Source organism: Rosa chinensis, chromosome 7, assembly GCF_002994745.2.
Source record: "Rosa chinensis cultivar Old Blush chromosome 7, RchiOBHm-V2, whole genome shotgun sequence".
Taxonomy (NCBI): Eukaryota; Viridiplantae; Streptophyta; class Magnoliopsida; order Rosales; family Rosaceae; genus Rosa; species Rosa chinensis.
The window spans coordinates 2472485-2496187 of NC_037094.1; the positions used below are offsets into that span (position 1 = coordinate 2472485).

At 40.6% G+C, this 23703-nt stretch overlaps 6 protein-coding genes and 1 long non-coding RNA gene across 9 annotated transcripts; 3 read left to right on the forward strand and 4 right to left on the reverse strand.

Moving 5' to 3' along the window:
- The first annotated feature begins 1100 nt into the window (after positions 1–1100).
- LOC112175670 (hypersensitive-induced response protein 1) lies at positions 1101–4102 on the forward strand. Of its 3 annotated transcripts, none has more exons than XM_024313381.2 (6): positions 1101–1253; positions 2643–2850; positions 2965–3085; positions 3183–3274; positions 3361–3457; positions 3568–4102. In XM_024313381.2, the coding sequence occupies exons 2-6, from the start codon at positions 2662–2664 to the stop codon at positions 3921–3923; spliced, it is 855 nt and encodes a 284-aa protein (XP_024169149.1). In that variant the 5' UTR covers positions 1101–1253; positions 2643–2661; the 3' UTR covers positions 3924–4102. The 3 variants fall into 3 exon arrangements, with proteins under 3 accessions (XP_024169149.1, XP_040365948.1, XP_040365949.1); XM_040510014.1 differs by having other exon boundaries at positions 1150–1253; positions 2648–2850; XM_040510015.1 differs by lacking the exon at positions 1101–1253 and adding an exon at positions 2295–2591 and having other exon boundaries at positions 2648–2850.
- LOC112175671 (mitochondrial outer membrane protein porin of 36 kDa) lies at positions 4032–5653 on the reverse strand. Its single transcript, XM_024313386.2, has 5 exons — positions 5479–5653; positions 5277–5369; positions 5098–5168; positions 4792–5024; positions 4032–4699 (listed from the first exon to the last, which is right to left on the reverse strand). Exons 1-5 carry the CDS (start codon positions 5525–5527, stop codon positions 4375–4377), a joined length of 771 nt encoding a protein of 256 aa, XP_024169154.1. The 5' UTR covers positions 5528–5653; the 3' UTR covers positions 4032–4374.
- Positions 5654–5795: 142 nt separating this feature from the next.
- LOC112175672 (protein QUIRKY) lies at positions 5796–9572 on the reverse strand. Its single transcript, XM_024313387.2, has one exon. The coding sequence runs from the start codon at positions 9388–9390 to the stop codon at positions 6172–6174; it is 3219 nt and encodes a 1072-aa protein (XP_024169155.1). The 5' UTR covers positions 9391–9572; the 3' UTR covers positions 5796–6171.
- Positions 9573–12066: 2494 nt separating this feature from the next.
- Positions 12067–13224, forward strand: LOC112178632. Its single transcript, XR_002927487.1, has 3 exons — positions 12067–12150; positions 12240–12314; positions 12644–13224. It is a non-coding gene; the product is annotated as an uncharacterized LOC112178632 (long non-coding RNA).
- A 127-nt stretch (positions 13225–13351) lies between these two features.
- LOC112178631 (inactive protein RESTRICTED TEV MOVEMENT 2) lies at positions 13352–14449 on the reverse strand. The gene is made up of 2 exons (XM_024316797.2): positions 14238–14449; positions 13352–14150 (listed from the first exon to the last, which is right to left on the reverse strand). Exons 1-2 carry the CDS (start codon positions 14377–14379, stop codon positions 13486–13488), a joined length of 807 nt encoding a protein of 268 aa, XP_024172565.1. The 5' UTR covers positions 14380–14449; the 3' UTR covers positions 13352–13485.
- Positions 14450–16771: 2322 nt separating this feature from the next.
- LOC112178630 (pectate lyase) lies at positions 16772–18738 on the forward strand. Its single transcript, XM_024316796.2, has 4 exons — positions 16772–17147; positions 17228–17882; positions 18020–18262; positions 18345–18738. The coding sequence occupies exons 1-4, from the start codon at positions 16945–16947 to the stop codon at positions 18561–18563; spliced, it is 1320 nt and encodes a 439-aa protein (XP_024172564.1). The 5' UTR covers positions 16772–16944; the 3' UTR covers positions 18564–18738.
- LOC112178629 (isochorismate synthase 2, chloroplastic) lies at positions 18607–22509 on the reverse strand. Its single transcript, XM_024316794.2, has 15 exons — positions 22323–22509; positions 22028–22228; positions 21319–21575; positions 21113–21230; positions 20888–21004; positions 20646–20789; positions 20469–20543; positions 20306–20374; positions 20097–20215; positions 19890–19947; positions 19698–19808; positions 19433–19517; positions 19257–19354; positions 19029–19121; positions 18607–18932 (listed from the first exon to the last, which is right to left on the reverse strand). Exons 1-15 carry the CDS (start codon positions 22455–22457, stop codon positions 18885–18887), a joined length of 1728 nt encoding a protein of 575 aa, XP_024172562.1. The 5' UTR covers positions 22458–22509; the 3' UTR covers positions 18607–18884.
- Between the last annotated feature and the right edge of the window lie 1194 nt (positions 22510–23703).

Here is a 23703-nt window from a genome sequence, read left to right on the forward strand (position 1 = left end):
TTGCTTGCTTTTTTGCTTCGACTGTGTAATCCAACGGCACGCTATGTCCACCAATCAAATTGAGGAATGGTGATAGCTTTATCTTTCCAACTTAAGAAAATAGAAATAGTTGTTATTCCCCAATAAGAATTATTCTATTAAATCTACTTCTTTATTTGATTTTAAATAATTTATTTAGACTTGTGACAATTTTTTTCACTAAAATAATATATCACTAAAGCTTCGTTCTACTAATCAGATTTCAATTCATTGTCATGTTATTTAATTTACCAACATAGGATATAAATTAGTAAAGTTGCTCATTTAAGATATAGTTTTTGAGAGATTGTAATTGACAAGGGCATCTGCTGGTTGAGGATAAATGTACAATTTTTAGTTATTATAATTTCAACATTAAATTTAATACATGTGGTTGAGATACACTTATCCTCTACTGTCCCTTAAAACAATCCATTAAAAGTGAACAAGATTGATTAGATTAGGACTGTATAAGAAGTATAATTAAACTGCTATTGGGACTCTGTTGTACCTAACTATTATATATAAGAAAAAGGTAGATGCTCTCTTGTACAATTTACAAGCAATTCAATCTAGCTTTACAAACAAGGTATTTGGGCATAGAAGAAGACTTGGCTTGCTCTTGGTAAATCACTTCAGCGGTTAGTTTGTTTCATGACATATTGCTTAATTATTTTACAATACATTCAAGTTGTGATTTTCACGCTTCTACTATTATACATCTGTTTGAATTTGCATATGTATTTAACAGTTGAAAATTTAGACTATCAGATAATAATATTTTTAGTTCGTATCATGTACGTATTTTTTTTTGAGAAACAATAAATCGATCACTTCACCAGTTAGGGTGTTTCCCTGCAAATTTACAATGCAACCAAATTGCGATTTCCCACGTTTGTAGTCTGTATCCGTTTGAATTTCAGATGTTTAGAAGATGATGCGTTTTAGGTTGTATCATGTATTTGGTGAGAAACACTAAATTGACCAAAAATAAAAAAGAAAAAGAAATAGAAAACCAAGTCGCCAAAGAAACATAATGGACCGGGCCGGATGTAATAAGTAACGAAACAGACCGCTGACCTTTCGCGCCCACTTGTTACATGATTGGATAATTTACGTAACCAGAAAAAGACCGGGTTCTTTATTCTCTCTCTCTCTCTCTGATCCAAAAACCCACAGCTTTCTTCTCTCACTTTGGCCATAGCTCTTCATCTTGTTCGTCAATTCCAAAGGAGGTAAATTTCGCGCCTCCTTCGTCTTAATGCTCGGTTATTGTTATGGGTTTCTTCAAAAATTTTCATCTAGTTCAAGCAATTGCGAAATTAATCGATTTCTATTTGCTGCGAGTCTTGACCTAAACCCTGTTCTGTGTATTGTTACGTATCTTGTTTCTCAATTTGTAACATGGGTATTGGATTGTAAAGATATTGAATGCTTAAAGATTGAGTCTTTTTGATTTTATCCAAAGAATTGAATCATATATATTTATGAAAACAATGATGGGGTTAGAGATATAGGAGAAAATGGTGGATACCCATATGTCACCTTCCTAGTTAAGACGGCAAGCTCTGAGCTGTATGTTGTTGCTGTCATAATCCCTCCTGTAATTTTATTGAGCTTGATTGTATATTGGGTTGTATGTTGATGAGTATACTATGTGCTGCAATGAATGGTTCTGATTAAAATTCCCTTTGACGATTCCTTTGAGGCTTATGATTTGCAGTGATGGTTGTTTTATCGCAGCTTAGTTGTTACAGCTAATAGTATTAGAGGTTGGTAGTTTTATCTAATTGCAAATTGGGGTGTTTCGTCTGTTGACTTTCCGTTTAGGGTGTATATGCTTCTTCATATTCAGGTGAGAACTGTTTTATCTATTTGTTTTTTGTCCGATGAGTATATCTTGTTTGGAACTTTTGGATTGTAGCAATTGTTTGGAGTTTTCCAGGTCAGTGTTTTCAGAGTTTATATATATGTCTCTGAGTCTTGATTTGTTTAGGTCATCTCATTCCCATCTTCCTTTCTTCTTTCCTTGCTCTCTTGTCTTGCTTTGCTGTTAACTGCAAGTGTCTCCCTCTGCTAGGAAGAAAGGTGAACAAATAGCTTTTGGGGTGCCTCTCATCTCTTTTGTATATCCTACTTGGATGTTGTTGTAAAATACCAATTTTAACCTATTTGCATCTTGAATTCATGCCTCTGTTCTGTTCTCTTACTGTTTTGCTTGACATATGAGTGAAAGATCTCATCTCTCTCTCTCTCTCTGTGACACAGCCACACAGACACATACAATTGCCTTGGGTGAATTTAACTTTGGGGTTGGTGGGTTCTTGGAATGGAGTATGGGTGTTGAACTCGTGATTTAGCTGTTTTGTTTTTAGCTCTTTCAAACATGTCCTTGAGGTTCATAATATGGAATTATGGACTATTTTGGCGTTGGACTTGTTTATTTTCTGCCTATTTTTTCTGAGAATAATTTGTTAAGATAATTTACATATGTACATCTGATCTCTGATTAACTATTGAATTTGGATGAAGTTTAGTTTTATTTCCTGTCCACTAAGTTTTGGCTTTAACAGATAAACCTTTTTCTATTTTAAGAAACTGATTTTTATGCATATTTCTTGAAGGTACCATAGTTAAGAGAACATGGGTAATCTATTCTGTTTAGTACAAGTTGATCAATCCACAGTAGCTATGAGGGAACAATTTGGCAAGTTTGTGGAAGTTATGGAGCCAGGATGCCATTGCATGCCTTGGTTTCTTGGGCATCAGGTTGCTGGTCATCTTTCTCTGCGTTTGCAGCAATTGGATGTGCGGTGTGAGACCAAGACAAAGGTATCTCAATTTTCTTAAGTGGAGGTGGCTTAACTGTAACATGAGTCATAGAGTTCACTTATTTAATGTTCTGTTATTTTTGCATATTGAGTAACTGTTCAATATCTTCTATAGGACAATGTCTTTGTCAATGTCGTTGCATCTATTCAATATCGTGCTCTGGCAGACAAAGCAAATGATGCTTTCTACAAACTCAGCAACACTAGGTCTCAAATCCAGGCCTATGTTTTTGATGGTACAAACTAAATCCTTCTTAACGAGATATGCAATTTTAGCTTTATTTGAAATGAAGTGCATTTAGCTAACTGAGTATATTTTTTCTGTCTTGTTAGTGATTAGAGCCAGTGTTCCAAAGCTCCTCCTGGATGATGCTTTTGAGCAAAAGAATGAAATTGCAAAAGCTGTAGAAGATGAGCTTGAGAAGGTAACATGACAAAACAAAAGTAATATAGTACCATAGACTCTGAATTTAGCTTGACAATGACCATGCTGCTCTTTTCTCTGTTACAGGCCATGTCTGCTTATGGTTATGAGATTGTACAAACTCTCATTGTTGACATAGAACCAGATGAGCATGTGAAACGTGCAATGAATGAAATCAATGCTGGTAAGTCATATTCTTACTTGGTGAATTCCTTTTCAACTTATTTATTTCTTAGCATGGGTGGTCTGTTCAGTTTCAATTGTTTTACCATTTTTGCTGTATATTGTTTTCAGCTGCAAGAATGAGGGTGGCAGCTAATGAAAAGGCAGAGGCAGAGAAGATTTTGCAAATCAAACGGGCTGAGGGTGAGGCTGAGTCCAAGTATCTGTCTGGGCTGGGTATAGCTCGTCAACGTCAAGCAATTGTAGATGGTTTGAGAGACAGTGTGCTGGGCTTTGCTGTTAATGTTCCAGGGACCACCGCAAAGGATGTCATGGACATGGTCCTTGTCACTCAGTATTTTGACACAATGAAGGAAATTGGTGCCAGCTCTAAATCCTCTGCTGTTTTTATTCCCCATGGACCTGGTGCCGTCCGCGATGTAGCCTCTCAGATCCGTGATGGACTTCTTCAGGGTTCTCACCAGTAGTTGGGCACTTCTACAAGCTTCTTGTTATATTGGTCTTTGGGATCATTGCGATGTTCAGTGTGTTAAAGTTTTTGTTTCTTGGTGACCTTAATTCTCCATTGCTGTAAATGCGAGTTTTTAAGATTTTGTGGTTAGTCGTATATCAATCTTATACAGTGACTTGGTTCTTCGTGTTCAAACTTGGATCTCGTATAGTTTTTGGACGACTGGAAAATGCTTTATATGTCCTGTTTATCAAATTTTCATCAAACAGAATCCTACTATGCTTTTATCATATATTAGTAAATACTAAATTTGATTTGATTGTACATATGTGTTTCCCTTCACTTTCTCCACACTATCTGGCCTCATAAAACTAATAAAAACCCCAGTCTCTCTCTTACTTATACCACACCAAACAAAGAAGGAAGATGATTATTCCAGTTTTGGAACCCCAGCAAAACACTGGCTTCTAAATGATACTCATTTGGAGCCTAACAGCCAGAGATAATCCGATTTTCAGAGTTGCATTTGGATTTGTGTCTGTAAAATCCACTTCTCCAGATAGAGACAGGAAAATCCTCTCCCACAATCCTTGCCGTATAAGAGCACCAACCTTGCCGTGTGTGCTAATTCGACCCTTGACCAGTGTGGAGGGGGCAAATGCGTGCTGGGCGCCGATTACAAGTGCAGTGTTGTTGCCTGAAAAGCTGTGTTTCAACTCTGCTGCAATGGCCGTCTTGGTCAGTGGGTTCACCAAGCAGTGGCATGAAGCTTTCAAGCTGTCAAGCCCATCCCTGCATATAATTCAGAACACATTACGTCTATGTCAATAAAATTGCTTCAAATTGAAAGCTCTTTTACTCCAAGTTCTCACAGGATTGCTCACAAGGACAAGGAAGTATTAACAAAGTCACTATTCAAGCTCAAACCAGCATTGAATTTGTTGAATTGCCCTGTATATATGTCAAAGGCAAGGTCCGTTCCGAAGGAGAAAAGAGCGCCTCGTCCTATCACACCTGAAAGGTTTGCAATTGGTTCAAATCTTCTAAGGGCATCGTTTTGTATCAGTCCAATGCCTCCACTAATACCAGCAAGACCATTTAGGTATTCCAGCTCCACCTGTTACCACATAGTTGACTATTAGAACAGCATTAAAGTGAAAACTGAGCCGGAAAATCATGGACATTTTTACCTTGCCAGAATTTGGCGTGACAAAACTGAAAAGGGTGTTGAGTTCAGGAACAATTGGAACAATATCTTTAACTGCAAATAGTCACAGAAATAATAAACCACTAAAACTTGAGTTTCATCACCATCATGTAAATGATCTCAAAGTATAGATTCCATCATTCGATAGAATGACAGATTAACCTCTGCATGAGATATCAGTATTTGACTTGAGGCTTCGATAATCAAAATGAATTGGCACGCGTGGTTGATGAGCATAGTCCTTATGCAGAAGATCTAATCAGAAGAACGAGAACATGTATTAGTGGATACACAAGAAAATGTAACCAACATTGCAAGAACAAAAGGAAACACAAAAGGAAGAGGATGGTGTTGAGAGTGTCACCTCTGGCCTTCTTGCCAATGTCATAGAATTCACCTGGAGTGTTAATCATTTGCAATGGAAATCAAAGCTATAGAATTAAAATTTTATCAACCTTGATTAATTGGTAGCACAAATGTGCTTGTGTGTGTGTGTCTATATATAGGGTGGAACTCACAATTTATTGGACAAGGGGAGAAAGCCACCAAGATGCAAGAGGAAATTTCCTTAATATGTGCTCACAACTAAATACCAAAATGACGAAATATGGGCGTGTACTACCAGTGTTTGTACCTCATGGAATTTAGCTCAAATTAATACCTAAGAAACACCCATGTAGAAAAATGTGAATTTAATTTTATATGTTAGAAAGAAAATTTCATTGTTCACAGATTCATACTTTTCCCCAAACATCATGATTACAGAAACAAAGCTCTCTTTGCAACTCACTGGCATCCAAATTTTCCTCAGTTGCCTTTCTCTTATACCAAAGTTTGTTCCTCTAGTCCAAAGTCCACCAATTCAACAAAACTTCAGACCATGATGACAACTTTGCCACTTTCCTCTTCCCCTTTTTCACTCCTTACAATGTTATTAGATTATGAAGGACCCCCATTTTTTCAACACCAACAGTGTTTTTGATTGAAATTGTCACACCCCTAGGCACCTCAAAAAAAAAATGCTGTAAAGCTAGTCTTTTTCTTTCACTCTTCCTCTCTACATTAACCGGTCCGACAGACTCGGAAGCCTCCGGAAAAAGTTGAGGCTCGCCGGTGGCATTGGGTCTCTGAACATCGGGTGGCGCAGGTAGTAAAAACCCAATGCCACCGCAACCATTTTGGGTGGCACAGCATACAGCACCACAGTGATAAGCAAGCATACTCCTATGAACAACTTTGTAGCACGTGGGTCCCTCCAGCTCACAAGGGCCTGGGCCCGCTCTCCCTGGGCCGCAAAGTCGCCCAAAACCGTTTGGACCCGGGCCGCCAGCATTCTTAATCGGTCATACCGGGCTCGAATCACATCTGGAGATTTTGAGCTAGGAAAAGTATCGAACTCCTCATCAAGTTCATCCGGGTCGACTGTATCCGCCTGAGAGAGCCGGAGGTCCATTCCAGCTGGTATCTTAGGCCTGAACCGGTAGTACCAAACACCAATCAGAAACACATATAGAAACCCGGTTGGGACTATCAAATCCGGGTACCAAACCAGAACCAAATACAACACGTGCACCAAAACTGTCGTCACCGGGTTCCTCCACCTCCGTATATCATCCAACCACTTGGCTAACCCGACCAACCACGCCAGCACCGCCACGATCCGAAACCAATTCGCTTTGCTCTTCCTCATGCTCCACGTGTGCGAGTCCGCGTCCAACATGTACCGCACCACCTCCGGCCCCAGCGGCGGCTCGGAGCGTGCGAGCCACGCGGCCACCATGCGTGTGGCTGCCCCGCGTAAAGCCTCCTGCTGAGCCACCCCGAGAGGGCGGAGGTAGTGCATTCTGGGCAGCAATGGCTGCCCGTAAACCGCGCACGTCTCGGGTAGCAAGGACGGGCAGGCGAACCGGACCGCCAGCTCTATCTCGCCCATTTTCTTTAACCCGGTCCGGGACAAAACCAGCAACGGGTACGAGTTCTTGTACACCCTGTTGCTCTCCAGCGTGGAGATGCGTATTCGTATTTTCCCTATACGGAAATCCTGCTTTTCCTCTGTGACGTCAGCAAGCATGCGCCAGTTGTCAAACACAGCAACGGTGAGGACGGTGCAGGGGTCATATACTTGCCACGTGTACTGTTCGTTCCAGCGCGGGTCGAAGCTATCCGTAACGGTCCGGGTCCTGACCCATTTTTTACCATACTTGGCCACACAGTAAGCGTCCGTGGAGCCTTTCCCACCGGATTTAGCCTTCATCGGAAGCAAGCCGCGCGCGCCGAGAATCCCCAGCTCCAAGATGCCTACAGCCGGCTTCCACAGCTGCTTAGCCGTGGGCCGAAAGTCGCTGCACACGTGCGCCGCTTCGTCCAGCACGTGATACCCACCCTCCAAGCAAAGGCGGAGATGCATTCTGCCGCAGTAGGGCCCGCCTCCGCTGCCTTCCAGCGGCAACCATTTCGACGCTACGTAGCGCTCGTCGATTCTCTGCTCGATGGAGTTCACCAGAATTACGACGTGGCCGAGGAGCACTGGATCCTTGTTGGTGCGGTCCTCCACGAGCAGGATCAGCGAGTCTTCGAGAGGCTCACTCGCCACGAAGATGAGGTCCTCATTCCAGTGAAACGAGGCGCAGTGGTTGTTCATGGACCCGCGCCGGGTTCGAGCCGACTGAGACCCGAGCTGAGCTTTGACTCGGATTTCTGGAGCCGTTAACGGAGGTAGATTCGATGCAATGTGGAGGTCCTGAACCTCCATAACCGTCATTCTCAGATACCAGAGCTTCGGGGACTGGTACACCTTGGAGCGCGTGTGGGACAGGTACGGTGCGTCGGAGCTCCATGCTTCAGGGAACGCGTCATCGGCTTGTGTTCCTATCCAAACAGAGAGCTGGATATCGCCGGATACTTTACCGGAGTTTGGATCTCCGGCTCCTCCTTCTAGTCTGTACCATTGTGGAGCCAGGGGACTGTCCGGTGGGTCTCGGACCGGCACGTCGGAGAGGTCGAAGCACACGCCGCCTAAGAATTGCTCCGACGGCGAGTCGCGAACGGAGATCTCCAATGTGGAACTCACCGAGTCAGGGCGGTTGTGAGCGAGTGCGAAGACCTGGTTCCACTCCGGCGAGTCCGTCGGCTCCCCGGGCCGGTGAACCGCCATTTTCGACTTCACGAGGTGGCTATTTGTACGGACCTTGACGTAGGGGCTCTCGTTCGGCGCGAGTCCACGGGCCTTGACGATTCTGATGAACAAGTACTGCATAGGCTCGACGAGCTCACAGGGATGAATCCTCTCCGCCGTTGTCTCCGCCGCGAACTTTCTAGGAATCACTTTCGGAGAGAAGTCGACGTTAGGCCTCCTCGGAATTCTCACTCTCTCACCGATCGGAGCAACCCTCTGAGTCTCCATCTTCCTCACCTCCGACTGAAAATGAACCTCCGGCGGCGGATGACCGTGCATTTCCTGACCGGGAGGCGGATGTCCTTGACCGTGCATTTCCTGACCCGGCGGAGGATGACCGTGCATATGAACCATCTGCGGATGGGATTGCTCGGTGACCACAACCGGCGGTGAGTACGAGCCTTCATGAAATGTAGTAGTCTGAACGTGTCCTCCAGGGACCTCAAACACCCTCCCTTCCTCGACCACCACAACCGCCGGAGACCTCGGCCTCTCCGGCGGCGGATCCTCCAGCGGCGGTTGTTGCTGCTGCTGCTGCTGCGGCGGCGCCTCGTCCACTAACTCGTCGTAGTAATAAATTCTGAGCCCGATTTCGCCTCGAATCCAACTGAACACGCTCTTCTTCTCGAGCTGGAAATACACCAAACCCTCGTCGCCGCGCTTGGCGAACTGAGTCCCGTAGAGCTTCACCCGGCCGAGGAAGTGGTTCTTACGCGCCGTGCCGCTGTTGCCGTAGCGCTTGTCGTTGAGGACCTCGATCTCGAGCTCCTCGTAGTCCATGTTGTCAGGGTCGGAGACGACGAACTCGAGCGGCTCGTTCCAGACGGGGTTGAGGTCCTTGCATTTGGTGGCCGTCCGCTTCCGCTGGCCGTCGAAGTCCGCCACCACGTAAGCGCTGGAGCTCCCCTGGCCATCTTTAGGTAAAAGGTTAAGTGCGTCCACCACTTCCACGACGAGCTTCCTGATCGCCCTCTGCGGCTGAGGTGGCTGTTGCGGTTGCGGTGGTTCTGGCTGTGGCTGGGGCTGGGGCTGGGGTTGGGGTTGGGGTTGGGAGTGGGAGTGCTGGGGTGGGGTTTGCTGAAACGACACCGTTCCGGTCATGGTGTCATTGTGTGAAAGGGAATCGAGGGTTAGGAGAGAAAAAGGGGGCAGGGTTTGCGTTGATAGCGGGGAAGGACTGAAGAAGAAGGAGGTGTAGTGTGTGATGGGGTTTGGGGTATTCGGCTTTTTCTGGTTTTGGTTTTTGCTTTTTTGAATTTCTGTACTGTACTGCTATTCTGCATGATTCGGTGGTTTCCTGCTATTTTTATTTTTTATTTAATTTTATCTTTTAATAGGGAAAATATTTATTTATTTGGGGATTTTTTTTATTTAATTTGTTTTTTTTTTTTGTTAGATTTTGTTGAAGGGAAGAAATGAAGAATGTCTGTGTTTTTTGATGTTGGGGGATTGATTGGGGATTTGGTTATTCCATTCTCACTCTTGAAGGTTTTCAATTCACTTTTTTAGCTTGCTTGCTCATAAATTAATTTCATCACTCTTTATTTTTGTTTTTTCTTTGTTTTCTGTTGTTATGCAATTCCTGTTTAAAATGCTATTACTGATTAAGGTTGTCAACTAGGCTTTTTTTTTATAGTTTGAATAAGGAAACCGAAAACTCATTAGATGCAACGACGTCACTAGTACATACATCTTTGAAGATTATATTCTCAATAATAACAAGAGGCTCCCTCAACATAAAACACTTTCTCATCAGAAGCACTAGCCAGGTGAATAAGCCTATTTGCAACATCATTATTTTCATGGTATATAATGTCGATAGTGAATTGAAGGAATTACCTCTAGATAAGCACAACAATCTTCCACTATCGTGCCAACCAAAGATAAATCATATGTCGACCTTTGTGATGCAGTGATGATCACTGCACAATCAGATTCAAGCTTTTATGACATTACTTTTTGTTTGAACTAATTCTTTCATTTTACTTAACTCATGCTTTATCGATAATTCAGTTCAATAGTTCATAAATTAATTTGTTTTGCTTCACTTAATATTTAAAATAAAGGAAAATTTTACCAAATTGAACTTTTATCTAAGTTTAATAAGACTGTCATTTGCTTGCATGTCAACAATGGGAGCTAACCATTTAATATTATCAATCTAATATTCAGTCCCAAGGAATTTGGGGATTGGGATTAGAGTGGAAAAGAAAAGGCACAAATTGGGTGAATATGTTATGAAGGGGACATATATATGAACATAGTTAGGGGGAAGCAGAAAGAAAGAGATGCCAGTGCAGTGGTAGAAGGCACATGATTCCACAACCCCTTCCCCTTTCATGTAAAAGCACCCACATTTTGATTAAAGTTTGTTACATGACACAGCATCAATGGCCTTTCATTTCCTATGCGCAATTGGGTCCTCTCTTCTTATTCTTATATATCTACCTTAACCTTTCCTTGTCAAACAAACTGAAATTCCCTCCCTTGTTATGAAAAACTGCTGCTATATATATGCATCTGCTTTTTCCTTTCTACCATAGTGGCTATTGCATGAATGAATGTGACAGTTTTGAGGAAGCACCTGGACTCACGTCTAGTGCTCTATAATATCTAGTAAAGGGGAGTGACCTAATTCTAATGCATCATCCCACCCGCAATTCCACATTTATACTATACTTACGACCATTTTATAGTTTTATATGAATTTTCTGGATTGTTAAAGCTTTAAAGAAGTAAATTACTAGATTAAGTTATATATTTGAGCACATCGCAACAATGACTTCAGAATTTCAATATTTTAAAGTAGTATAAAACTGTTTTTTTAAAAAGAAAAAAAAAGCAGTATAAAATTTTCGAGCAAGCAGAGTTACAGGGATTAGGGTAGGATGAGGGTTGCAACTTTTGGACAAGTGGCGCGCATCTCGAAGAAGCTTCTCCATCGATCTTTCCCGCATCATGCTGAAGTGGTCTGCTGAAACCTTTATGAAATTGGTTGCTTGAGGAATCCAATCCTGCAGCATAAAGTCATTTTTGAATTGAGTTCTTTGATGCCTTCAGCATCGTATTTTTTTGGGGTGTCACCTCATCACCTGACATAGAATGAGATGAAAGCTAGAATATTTACCAAAATGGAATTGTGCCCACATCTTCCTTCACCTTCAGCATTTCCAAAACCTACACTACACAAGAGGCTCTACTAGTCCAAACCTTGATCAATCCCATGTGTGCATTAAGAAAGGTTTGTGCAATTTTGTAATAGATGGATAAACATATACTAACATGCAATCCAAGAATCAGAACCCAATTGAAATAATTCTCATACAATATGGTTAGATCCCATCATTATGAACGTTTCAGTAATAAACCTCCAATTATTGTCTCTTCAAGCATTTGAGACTCACTAATCATCCCAGTTCGAAATTAGTATGCCTTTATACTTCGAGAAATTCTTAGGTAGGGCAGACGTGTCACGTGGCTGGTATGTCCAACCAATCATATTTCTCTGCATTTTAATTGTATTTTGAAACTACCTATGTTTAATTAAAACGAAATACTCAAAACACTTCCCTTCATAGGCGCTGATTGGCTGAATGTACCGCCACATGATACGTCTGCCCTACTTATGCTTCGATGTTTCTAGCAACCTACTAAACACATCAGTCTTCAAATAAATCGTTTGATGAGCGGAGTGAAATTCTTAAAACAGGCCCATCTTCGGCCCGAATGGATAACCCATCCTCTAAACTCGGGTCACCAAGCCCACTACGGAGATAAGTAACAGCCAACCGAAACCGTACCATTCAACTCGGGGATCCTATGGAAGAAGAAGAAGATGAAGCAGAGGAAGAGGCACTGCTGGTATGGCTCTGTCAACTCTATCTGGGTCTTTTTCTAGATTCACAATTCGGTTCCCAAATTTACAAAAGTTTCCTTCTTTGTTTTTGAAGAAGTCATCTTATGGTTGTTCTTGGAAAAATATGATTCAAACTACCCAATACCCATCATCACTATTTTCAATTAAGGTAATATACTTATTTTTCTGGAGCAATGATTGCAAGTTTGTGATGAACAATTGACAACTTTGGTATAGACTGTTGAGTTTTGGAGTTTCTGGGATGTGTAAGATTTGCATGTGTTTAATGACATTGTGGTTATAAAGTTGTGTTCTTTGGTTACACTAGTTTGGTTTTACTGATTCCAGTTAAATTCCGATACATTGCGATTTTAAAGCTGAGCTTTTTGCTAAGACAGAGTGATTTGAAAGCTAATTTTTTTTCATAATATGGTCTTTCTTGACTATTGTAGCCTTTTGATAGGCCAAAGTAATTATATAAAGTTCTTTTCCACACAGATATTCTTGTTCCTGGGAATGCAAACGCTGGAAAGTTCAATACAAAGGCAAATCTCCAGGTGAATCTATCCAATAATAGGGACAATATCCGAACGCTAAGTCTTGTGCTTATCTTGAGAGTGGTTTAATACTTGCTAAGAGTGGCAATCCTGTTTTAATATCAAGTCTGGTCTTTCCGCAGCACAAGAGTTATAGTGATATTTTCGAGAAATGATCCCCTTGTGCTTTCTTCCTCAGGAACCTCCACCTTAAATATTCCAGTGGGTAATCACACTGCAGTGTAAGGTGGAGGTCCTGAGGAAGAAAACACAAGGTTCAGTTCATATGTATTTATTACAACTACAGCTTATCTTTTTGGGGGTACTGAGTTTACTATTAAACTTGTGTTTTAGAAATGTCAGACTTCGATATAGAGGGTTTCAGCATAATGTGTAGACTACTCAATTTTGGCATCAGTATTCTCAGCTATTAGTAGAGAGGTTGATATGTACTTTCTTTCTTGTGTTTGATATGCTAATTGAGCAAATGTAGACATTGTGATACTGGGGTATATATCTTCTTCTATCTATGCCAATTGACAATGTGATGGACTATATATCTTTTTCGTTCTTGTGTTTGATATACTAATTTAGCAAACAGATTCTTATTAACTGATTGTCAAGTAATTTATACTAATATGTTAGAAATTTAAGAGGATAAGATTATATATAAAGATGGATAATTCATTGAAATTCTTATTCATTACATATGTACATGTTAGAGATCGTACAATATGGTATAAACAAGAGATTACAGTGAGAAAGTACTACACAACTTATTCACACACACCGGCTTATCTTAGATCATTCCCCTGTTTTGAACTTTTGAGATATTAACATCCCTAACGAGAATGCTACTATAGCTGTTATAACCATCCCTTTGTTTTTGCTCAACACCTCCATTGCACTTCTCAAAATGCCTTTATCTTCCTCCCACTTCCGTATATTCTCCGGAGAAAAGTATATCCGAGCATTGCCTAATAATCTGTTTGGCTGTGCGTCATTTGTGCCATCATATTTGTCTCTGTACTTTCCATCATTGTTTTTGGGCGCTCTTAGGTGTGTGTTTTCTGCTGCCTGAACAGCTTCGACCTTCTGATTCTCTATTATTTCAGGTCTTTGTTTTTCTTGAACTATTTCAGGCTCCTTCTTTGGTTGTACTATTTCAGGCTCCATCTTTGCTTCTACCATTTCAGGCTCCTTTTTTGCTACAATTATTTCGGGCTCCTTTGCTTCTACTATTTCAGGTTCCTTGTTTTCTTGTACTACTGCTACAACCTTTGGTACAGTTACATAGAGAATCTCACCATCAAACTTTCCGGTGATCTTATCGACATCTGAGTTTGCTGGTATTGGAAAATTTTCCTCAATATAGACATGTTCCCTCACGTTCACTTGCCTTTCTCCGGTGACTGTTAGATGTCCCTCTGTGGTATTCACTTCCAGCTTCACCTTCTCCTTGTTGAAACCTAAAACACATTTAAGAGCCAAAGAAAGTGAGAATGCAGATTCCATATCATCAAGCATGCAATGGGGATTAAAAACAATATGAATACCTTCCAGATCGACAAGAAGATAATGGCCATTAGAGTCCTCTGTCCAGCCAGAACCAGGAACAATCTTCACACGTGTGGGCGTGAATGTTGACAATCTCTCTCCCCTGTGCATCCCTGATGTTCTTCCTCTAACATTTGCCATAAATGGTCGAATTAGGATCTCTCTCCCCTGGCAAATGTATGTAATGCTCTGCGTGTTAATATTTAGTTGATGATGATCCCAACAGGATATATATGTTGAGAGGCAATAAGCTTTCCTTGTCGGAATGAATGATGCGTTTCTTATTCCAAACTTTCCCAGTTGGACTGCAGCCGTGTCAAGTTAATTGGGTGGTGGATTATTTGGTTTTCAACACCATTCTTTGCTTTCCTTTCCGTCCAAATTAGCTCTCTTTGCGGCGGAGGATATGCGTGTAGCTTCAATATTATGCCATGCTTGCATCGCCTACTTTTGTATTTTCTTTATTGGTTAATAACGATCAGATAACAGGAAAAGGATTCTGGATGTCCAGGGGTTAGACGAAGATAAATCTCCTGAACCTCATTGGGCGACGAAAATGGGTTTTAAAACCTTTTTTTTTTTTTTTTTCAATGTGGTACATGCGAATGTGACGAAAACTCACACTCAGTCTAGGCTCTAGCACACAATTTTTTTGAAAAAAAACGACATTAAGAATTAAGAAACTTCTAAGACTTCTTTCAAAGTTGTTGAGAAGCTTGACAATTCGTTTAGTTTATAAATAATATCAAGTTTATAAATAATATGAGTAATGTTAGATGAACCATCTTTGTTGTTGTCCCTCTCATTCTTAACTGTCTCTCTGCCTCTTGCTCTCGTTGCGGAGATTCCAACTCCTGGCAAACCCTAGCTACCATGGCTTGGGACATTAATGGTGTTCGACCACACAAAGGACGGCTTAATGCCTATGGAGATTGACGAAAGGGGCTAGATTTGCAGGCACTGTTCAGATCAAGCTGGATGCAGGGGGCGGTGAAGCAGAGGCTATTCGATCATGGTAAAGGCACGTTTCTTGTGCCTAGAGCAAGGCGGCAAAGGACTACTCACTCCAATCTGCAGGGGCGGTGGCGCAAGGCTGTGTACTCCGAGGTACGGTTGTGAGTGCTGGTTTTTTTTGTGCGCACAGATTTGCAAGTGCGGCGGTGGTGCTGATTTTGTCAACAATTGTCAACGACAATGGAGGAGGAGTGCCCACTTAGATTAGGGTGCTCGAAACTAATTGGGTGCCCAAATCAATTTAGGTGTTCAAAGCAGTTAAGGATGTTTTTTAGATCTGGGCCCACGGATGGACTAGGCTGACAGGCTCTGGTTCTCTAGGGTTTCGAATTTGGGACCTCGGGGGATTGATTCAACGAACTACGCTTACATTTGATACATTTCGTACTAGCTTGCATCCTATGGGGTTGGTTTTACACTAAATAAATGAATTTTCTAGAGTACCACAATTGCGTGCATTGGCGAATTAGGATTCAAGATATTTTATTTTGTGTGAAATGACGTACTTTATGTAGTCATGCAAGCTCTTGAAATATTTGAGCTTCAATGTAATAGTGAATGGTACCATTCCCCATAGTAAAGATTTATGTATGTGCCGTTTTAGCCTGTTATCTAATGCAATATAGATGTACAAAAAAAAAAAACAGTATTGTTTACCTAATTAGAGAAAGTATAATCGATCACTTTTATATGTAAATTCAAGAGTTGAAAACAGAACAACTTGACTTAAAAATAATTTTTTCCACCATTGGATTTACATCTAAGGGTGATTAAGCATAATTTTCTTGGTCAGTGACTGACTAGTGAACATGCAAAAAAAAAGGTGAACCACCTTTTTGCTCTTATATATATATATATATATATATATATATATAATATTTCTTTCTCTTCTTTGTGTCAAGTGTATGTTGGGTGGTTTTAGATCTTCCTAATCTTCGGTTTCGTTAATAAGAACATAGGAGGATAGTTGTGTAAATGCATGTCCTATTTGTAACTTTCTTTTCTTTGAATAAATTTCACTCGCTTGGTCAAGTTTACAAAAAAGAAAAAGAAAAAAGTATATTGAGTGGTAAGACAATAGAATCTCATTTGAAAAATCATGTGTTCGAGCCCCAAAAAGGATGAGGTGGAGTGAGGTTAAAAAAAAATAAATAAATAACTATGCTTTCAAAATGACCATAATATTGTTAATTGGTTGAAAATTTGAAAACTATGGATTTGTAGAAAAAACTATTGAAAAAGCAAACCATAGACTTCCGTCTCCAAACGACATGGCTGTAAAAAAGTCAAGGTAAAACACTAGAATGTTTTCAGGCGAATTTTCTGTTTTTCTTTTTAGAAATAATCCATAAGTAGGAAAGAGAGGAGAACCAATAACCCCAACTGTATATGTCCATTTCAGGACAATCGATAGTGGACGGCTCTCCTCCCTTTCCTCCCTACTTCTCATTTTTCATGTCTTTGCTTGATTTAGATATCAGGTTCTTGTATTTAGCCACATTCTCCCACTCTTGCTCCAAACAAAACTACGTACAATGGCAACATTCACAGTACTCTCATAAGCCTCATCAACCTTGCTCCATTTGACATCCCTATCCGAAAGGAAAAGATCGAGAAGAGGTCCATAGAAGGCAGTTATAAGAAAACGGAAGTTGGTTACCAACAACAAAAGCTAATTTGAATACAAGAGGGATGGCAATGGAAGCTGATCACAAGCTGAAGCTGCTATTATTATGTCTTCTGATGACAATAACAATTCCGGCATTGAAGGCCAACATCGGGGAATTTGATGAGGAGTGGGAGAGGCGACAGGAAGCAGCCGAAAAGTCTGCGAAAGCGGCCTACAAGCCTGAACCTCTACATATTACAACCCATTTGAACAGACAAGTCCACAAGTAAGTTATAATTCCTTGTCCAGCAAGGAAACATTTCATTTCATCACAATTCTTAACAACGTTTTGTCTAATGGAAGCAGGACACTGGAGGGTCTTAACGACACAAGAAGGAGCTTGAGACACCATTATGATGGTCCATGCCAGGTTACAAACCCAATCGACGCTTGCTGGAGATGCGATCCAAATTGGGATCAAGATCGGCAGAAGCTAGCCGATTGTGCTCTTGGCTTTGGACATGAGACAACCGGAGGCAAAGGTGGACGTATCTATACCGTCACTGATCCTAGTGACGACAACGTGCTCGAACCAGAAGAGGGTACATTGCGGTGGGCTGTGATTCAACCTGAACCGCTCTGGATCATATTTAAAGATGACATGAACATAGAACTGAAAGAAGAGCTCCTGGTCACTAGTAACAAGACCATTGATGCAAGGGGGTGTAATGTGCACATTCAGGGTGGTGCGCAAATTACTCTGCAGTATGTGCAGAACATCATTATCTGTAACCTTCACGTTCGTGACACCGTTTCCAAGGAAGGTGGCATGGTTAGGGACTCGACGGGTCACTTTGGACTACGTACAGCCAGCGATGGTGATGGAATATCCTTGTTTGGTGCCTCAAACGTTTGGATAGACCATGTTTCTGCCTCAAATTGCGCCGATGGACTCATCGATGTTGTTGCAGGGTCTACTGCCATTACCATATCCAACTCTCACTTCACCGATCATAATGATGTAATAATAAACCCCTGTGAAATTCTAATAACTAAGAGTACCAGAAATGTGATCTTGCCGCATAGTCTGACAAGGGAACATTAACAGATTGTATAATATGGTTACTAATTGGTGATGCTTGTTGTGGCTGGATGCAGGTGATGCTGTTTGGTTCAAGCGATAGCTACTATAAGGATGAACTTATGCAGATAACTCTAGCTTTCAACCATTTCGGACAGGGATTGATACAGAGGATGCCAAGGTGCAGATTTGGTTTTTTCCATGTTCTGAACAATGACTACACTCACTGGATTATGTATGCCATCGGTGGCAGCAGCCATCCTACCATACTAAGCCAGGGAAATCGCTACATTGCTCCAGAAAATGCTGCAGCTAAAGAGGTATATATATGTCTATTCTACATTGCTCCTTGTTGTGGTTCAAATTAATTCTAAGGCTGGTTTTGGTGTTTTTGTGGTCTAGATATGTAATAGAGTCAACACAGCAAAGAGTGAGTGGAGTAAATGGAGTTGGACATCAGAAGGAGATCTTTTCCTGAATGGAGCGACTTTTACTGAATCTGGAAGCCCGATTCGGAATATCCCACAAGAGGATATGATAACTGCAAAGCCTGGGACATTCGTAACCACGCTCACAATGTTTGCCGGTCCTCTTAAATGTGATGAAGGCAAGCCATGTTAGTACATATGAAGCTCAAACTGAACCCTGTTGGAAAAGACACAGGTTGTCGCGATAGACAGGGAAGAATAAAAGACCTGTCACTCTGATTGCATTTTTGTATTTCAATATACAAACAATATTAACTGGAGGAGTTTACACAATATATAAATAAATACAATGGATATTTTTGATCGATCAATTTTTTTTCTTTCTAGTCAAGTGTACTTTGATATCTTCTGCTACTTGACTTCCATCCTTTACTTTTCAATCATGGCCAAAAAAGAATTCGAGTTTAATTGCCGCATAAACCACTGACCTTCCGGGTAGGTACTTCTTGCAATATCAGTTTTTGATCTCTAAAGGCACTTCAAGTTTGAGCAACTTGGTGAACTGCAGAATTCATTAAAACACTACAAGCTTAATATACCACCTATTCTAACAATGCTTAGATACACAATGTGACTTAACTAAGTCTAAACAACAAACCTGAGAAATTTTAAGTTCCAGTTCATCCCATTCTGATGATGCATTGCTTCCTTCCACAACTCCTGTTCCAGCATAGATCAATGCACCGAGACCCTAGGATACGAAATTGTCAGTGCTACCAGATCACTTGTTATATCTAATAACTGAGTGTAGGACAACGTAGAATTGTAACGAATCAGTTCAATAATAGAGAAGTAGCAGATAAAAATATACATAGTTCTTGTTTACCTTCTCCACTAAGGCTGACCTAATGCCAACAGCAAACTCACTCTCTCCTCCTCCAAACCAACCAACTGGACCAGCATACATCCCTCGGTCAAATACTTCTGAAAAACATTTGTGGACGTTTAGAAGTTGTGATAGAACAAAAAGTTAATGGTAGAACATATTGATATATGGTGTACCTGTTTCTGCAATAAGAACTCGTGCCTCCTCTGTCGGAAATCCACAAACGGCTGGACTAGGGTGAAGAGAAGACAGTATCTCAAACTGAAAACAAAGAAGATAATGAGGAAATCCAGAAATCAGCAATCTACATTGCATATTCATGATTCAGGACAATAAACTAGTAGATGCACAACCTAAATTTAATCTAACTCAAATATTCCAGATTATATAAGCTTGGAAGGAAACTTATCATTTAATGCAGAAGAAATGCAATACTTTTACCTCATCATCTTCACTTCTTAACCTGCCAGACAATTTGGCATATAAATGTTGGACTCTAGGGAGTTTTCGGATTTCTTTCTTTGGTTCAACTACTACACTGTTGCATACATTCTGTGAAAACAAGAATATGGTGAATACTCTCTCCCTATAAACAAATCAACAATAAATTTCACCCATAAACCAAAGACTTGCCTCTAATTTTTTTCTTATGCTTTCTCGTACAATAGTAAACTCAAGGTGGTCCTTAGGACTGCAAAATAAATAACAAATTCAAATAGAATGAACGAATTAGCTATTAGCAGGTCAAAACTAATTCAAATTACAGCTGTAAGAGAAGTTCTCATGAAGTATAAGTTTGTAACAACATCAAAACATTGTGTTTTAGATACTGAAGTAAACCTGGAAAGTAGGTCAAGTTCTATCTGAAGATCTTCAGACAGCGATTTACCTCTGGCACGGGTTCCAGCCAGAGCTTCACTATTGATGTCAAGCCATGTTCTGTGAAACAATTGCTCTGGCTATTCACAATGATAATTTAATCATATCATTAGGAAATAGTGATGGATTATATGGTGAATGCAATCTGTTTCAAGAGTTAAGACAATTACCGTGTTTCCAATAAATGTTGGTGCATCAGGTGGTTGGAGACAAAACTGATAAGCATTTTTGCCTTCAACCTGCATTGAGTTATAGATCAGATGCACTGATCATAACTTGTTACTGGACATTACATAGAGAAAGTTCACCGAGTAAACAAGAAGAAGACACTACCTGTAAGCAAGCTAACCATGCAATAGGATCAATATCAGTAGCTGTTATTACTCTGCTGCTACGTGCGAGTACAACCTGAGTTCCAAATGCAAGACTGATCTATTAATAATCGTAAGAGATAAAAAGGAGGTAGGTCTCAATAGTGACAACAAGTTTGGCACTTGGTTTATTAGCTACCTTAATAAGTGCTGAATCACTTCTTATTTTCTGCAAAGCTCTATTAACAGCAAGATCCCAATATTTCTTACTTGGGATGTGACTATTGCTTAACATTAGCATCGAACAAACTTGTTTTTGTAGCTTTAAAACAATGGAAGATATCTGCATAATCAAGCATTCGTCTAAGCACGGTAGCATGAAATAAACATCTTAAGTGTATTCCAAACTTGAAATATTTTAACTCAATTCTAAATTCTAACCTGGTACATTGTGGCTTTAAGTTCATCAATGGCATTTCCCAAAGTCCACGAGAGGGAGTTGTCCCATGCAATAGTTGTTGCTAGTATTGAACTATCTTCAAGCTCGTCAAACTCAACCTGTCGTTCAGTATCTAGCAGCAGATGGTATAAATACTTACAGAGATACATGACCTATTATGGCTAGATCAACCGCGCACCAATGCAAATGAATGATTGTTCTTGTACCTGAGGGACCATAAAATAGAAGTAACCAAAGGCCTCCCATTCGGATGATATAGTGGCTCTTGCATCAAACCGGATTGCCCCATATGCCCGAATTAGAGGACAGTCTGTAGACAGGAATCTTCAACCAAGAGACAACATTAGACTCGAGCTTTAACTTTTAATATATAGATTCGATTACGAAACCAAAGTCAATATACTTTACTCACCTCTTTAAGGACTTCCAATGCCTGTAGGAGAATGGATGCAGATCCTGGAAGAATACTGCAGATCCCACACCAGCAACACTGACCAACTTGTTATGCTTCTTTGGACTCTGGCCATTACCATTCCCATTCCCATTGGCGCAATCAATGGAACGCTTAGGATTGCCAGTTTGAGCTCTATCGGAGAAGTAACAGCGAGGAAGGAGTTTATTTTGGGCATACAGCCAGTCAATTGCTTCAATTTTCTGCTGGATTGGTACCTTCAAATACATTGGTAGTTGCATAAGCATCCATCTTTTTTGAAAATAGTAACTAGGCTTAGCAGTCCTGCACCAATTCCATGTTAAAACTGACCCAAAAACAGAAACTTCCTTACTTTACTTTTAGTTGCAGTGAATTTTCAAGTAGGGGGTTGTTTGTAGATTCTTAATGTTTGTAATTGTTTACAAGCATACAATATCATCTTCTTACTAACTTAGAGTTGCACATTTTTTTATGTTAAGCGCATCCGACTCCATCAAGTCATGTGCACTTGTGCAGGATAAGGAACAGGGAGGGTCGGAGGGATGTAATCAAGGGCCAATAGCCATGCTATTCAAGGTCACCCAACCACGTGGCAAACGGTATTCCTCTAAATTTCGAAGCTTTTTGACCTACTAGGCAATAACAGATGAGATAAGAAAAGACCACAGAAATATGGGCCATTGCTTACTTGGAGACGAATAATGCCAGAGGTGTAAGCAGGTGGGTTTGCTTTCAACTGAGAAAGGGCGGAGCTGAGTGTCTCCACGGCCAATGACGGTGATGGAACTGCCGGAAATGAACGCGTTTCGACTGTACCTAAAGGGAGGTGAGGGTGGTCTCCTTGGCAACCATTCATCGAAAGCGAGCAAAAACGTTGGTGACTGTTCCTCTGTCGAGTCACACAGATTAGTTACTTGGTGCAAACATAAAAGAGCAGCAACTGAAGAAGTAAAAGAAACAAGAACCAAAGGTAGAAGTAGTACATGGTTGGGGAAATGAATGGTTTGTCTGCTGCTGCTGCTGCTGCTGGAAATAGTGGAGCTGCATTTGGCTGATTCAGGGTCCATGAAGCATGCGAGGCAGCGCCGCCCAACGGCAGCAGCAGAACCAGCAGCCATGGGAGAAACAAAGAGAGAGCTTCCAATGGGAGATGGAAATATATGATAGGCTAAGCTTTTATAAAATGAGAGGGAGACTTTTTGTGACAACATACACAGTAGACAAAGACATTTTTTTTTTTTATTTGTCAATCACACGGTGTCCTCAAAAGCTTCCTAAGCCCAGAGACTAATTCGTGCTCGGGAGATCTTGTCAGAACTCTTCCTCCCCCTTGGCCACCAAAAATATATTAGGATTTAACTCTAATAAGTGTCGGCGGGATTCGAACCCGGGTGTGGGGGTTCCACACCTGGAAGCTCTTACCAACTCGACCACCTGTGGTGGTTACAATAGACGGAGACATGGTGGGTAAGGTATGGTCACACGCGCCAGTCATAGTCTCCTTTTAATTGAACTAGACTTGGGGATCACCCTAATTGCCTCAACCAGCGGAGTAATCAGTGACTGCTATGCTAACTGCTAGTGTTTATGATGTGGAAGGGTTAGGCCAAATAGAGCTGCCTAAACCCTAATGGTGTGTTTGGATGAGAAAATTATGAAATCTATAGAAATTTATAAATGATGGAATCTTTAACTCCATCAATCTAAATTCCATTAATCGTATTTTTTGTTGTTTGGTTGTATCCATTTAGGATTTAAAATGTATAACAAATTAAGAAAGTTTAAAACAAATAAAAAAAATAAAATATAAAAAAAACCTTATTTTGGAAATGAAAATTGAATACTGCAAATGAATTCATAAATGACACCTATTTTGGTGGAAATTGAAGTGGGAAATTTAAATGATAAATCCCTTCTTTTTTTTCCACAGAGAAATTTAAAATTTAAAATCTGATAATGCTAAACGAGAGAATTAGCTTGTAGGAATTATGAAATCCTCACTTTCAATTAAATTTCATTATTTGTTCCCTCATCCAAACACACTCTAAATAGAGCTGTCTAGGTAGAGATGACAGCTCAAGCCTTGAGTATTAACTATTGGGCGGTATAATAGGCATTTCACATATATTTATGACCATGCCGACATTTATCAACAACTTCTATTAATTGATCGTTGACCCAAGAGTACATGACTGTTTAAGCTTCCTTTTCAATTATCACTAGCAGTTATCATTGAATTTGCAGACTGTTCAAGAGAGTAATTGCTTGTATAGACAATTATACTAGTCTTGTCTCCTTTTAATTTGAATAAGACCAGTGGTACATGCAAATCATTAGTTTACTTGAGCCACCAACTAGCCAGGA

What these genes read in the sequence shown, in the direction of transcription:
- LOC112178629 (XM_024316794.2), bottom strand. Translation starts at nt 22,457, where the DNA reads ATGGCTGCTGGTTCTGCTGCTGCCGTTGGGCGGCGCTGCCTCGCATGC. An exon ending in TAAGAAGTGAAGATGATGAG is followed by an intron (nt 19,518 to 19,697) that starts GTAAAAGTATTG and finishes CTTTGTTTTCAG; the next exon opens with TTTGAGATACTGTCTTCTCT. An exon ending in TGGAACTTAAAATTTCTCAG is followed by an intron (nt 18,933 to 19,028) that starts GTTTGTTGTTTA and finishes TGAATTCTGCAG; the next exon opens with TTCACCAAGTTGCTCAAACT.
- LOC112178630 (XM_024316796.2), top strand. Translation starts at nt 16,945, where the DNA reads ATGGCAATGGAAGCTGATCACAAGCTGAAGCTGCTATTATTATGTCTT. An exon ending in TTGAACAGACAAGTCCACAA is followed by an intron (nt 17,148 to 17,227) that starts GTAAGTTATAAT and finishes TAATGGAAGCAG; the next exon opens with GACACTGGAGGGTCTTAACG. An exon ending in ACTTCACCGATCATAATGAT is followed by an intron (nt 17,883 to 18,019) that starts GTAATAATAAAC and finishes GGCTGGATGCAG; the next exon opens with GTGATGCTGTTTGGTTCAAG.
- LOC112175671 (XM_024313386.2), bottom strand. Translation starts at nt 5,527, where the DNA reads ATGATTAACACTCCAGGTGAATTCTATGACATTGGCAAGAAGGCCAGA. An exon ending in TACTGATATCTCATGCAGAG is followed by an intron (nt 5,169 to 5,276) that starts GTTAATCTGTCA and finishes GACTATTTGCAG; the next exon opens with TTAAAGATATTGTTCCAATT. An exon ending in GTTAATACTTCCTTGTCCTT is followed by an intron (nt 4,700 to 4,791) that starts GTGAGCAATCCT and finishes AATTATATGCAG; the next exon opens with GGATGGGCTTGACAGCTTGA.
- LOC112175672 (XM_024313387.2), bottom strand. Translation starts at nt 9,390, where the DNA reads ATGACCGGAACGGTGTCGTTTCAGCAAACCCCACCCCAGCACTCCCAC.
- LOC112175670 (XM_024313381.2), top strand. Translation starts at nt 2,662, where the DNA reads ATGGGTAATCTATTCTGTTTAGTACAAGTTGATCAATCCACAGTAGCT. An exon ending in GGTGTGAGACCAAGACAAAG is followed by an intron (nt 2,851 to 2,964) that starts GTATCTCAATTT and finishes TATCTTCTATAG; the next exon opens with GACAATGTCTTTGTCAATGT. An exon ending in CCAGGCCTATGTTTTTGATG is followed by an intron (nt 3,086 to 3,182) that starts GTACAAACTAAA and finishes CTGTCTTGTTAG; the next exon opens with TGATTAGAGCCAGTGTTCCA.
- LOC112178631 (XM_024316797.2), bottom strand. Translation starts at nt 14,379, where the DNA reads ATGGCAAATGTTAGAGGAAGAACATCAGGGATGCACAGGGGAGAGAGA. An exon ending in TCTTCTTGTCGATCTGGAAG is followed by an intron (nt 14,151 to 14,237) that starts GTATTCATATTG and finishes AATGTGTTTTAG; the next exon opens with GTTTCAACAAGGAGAAGGTG.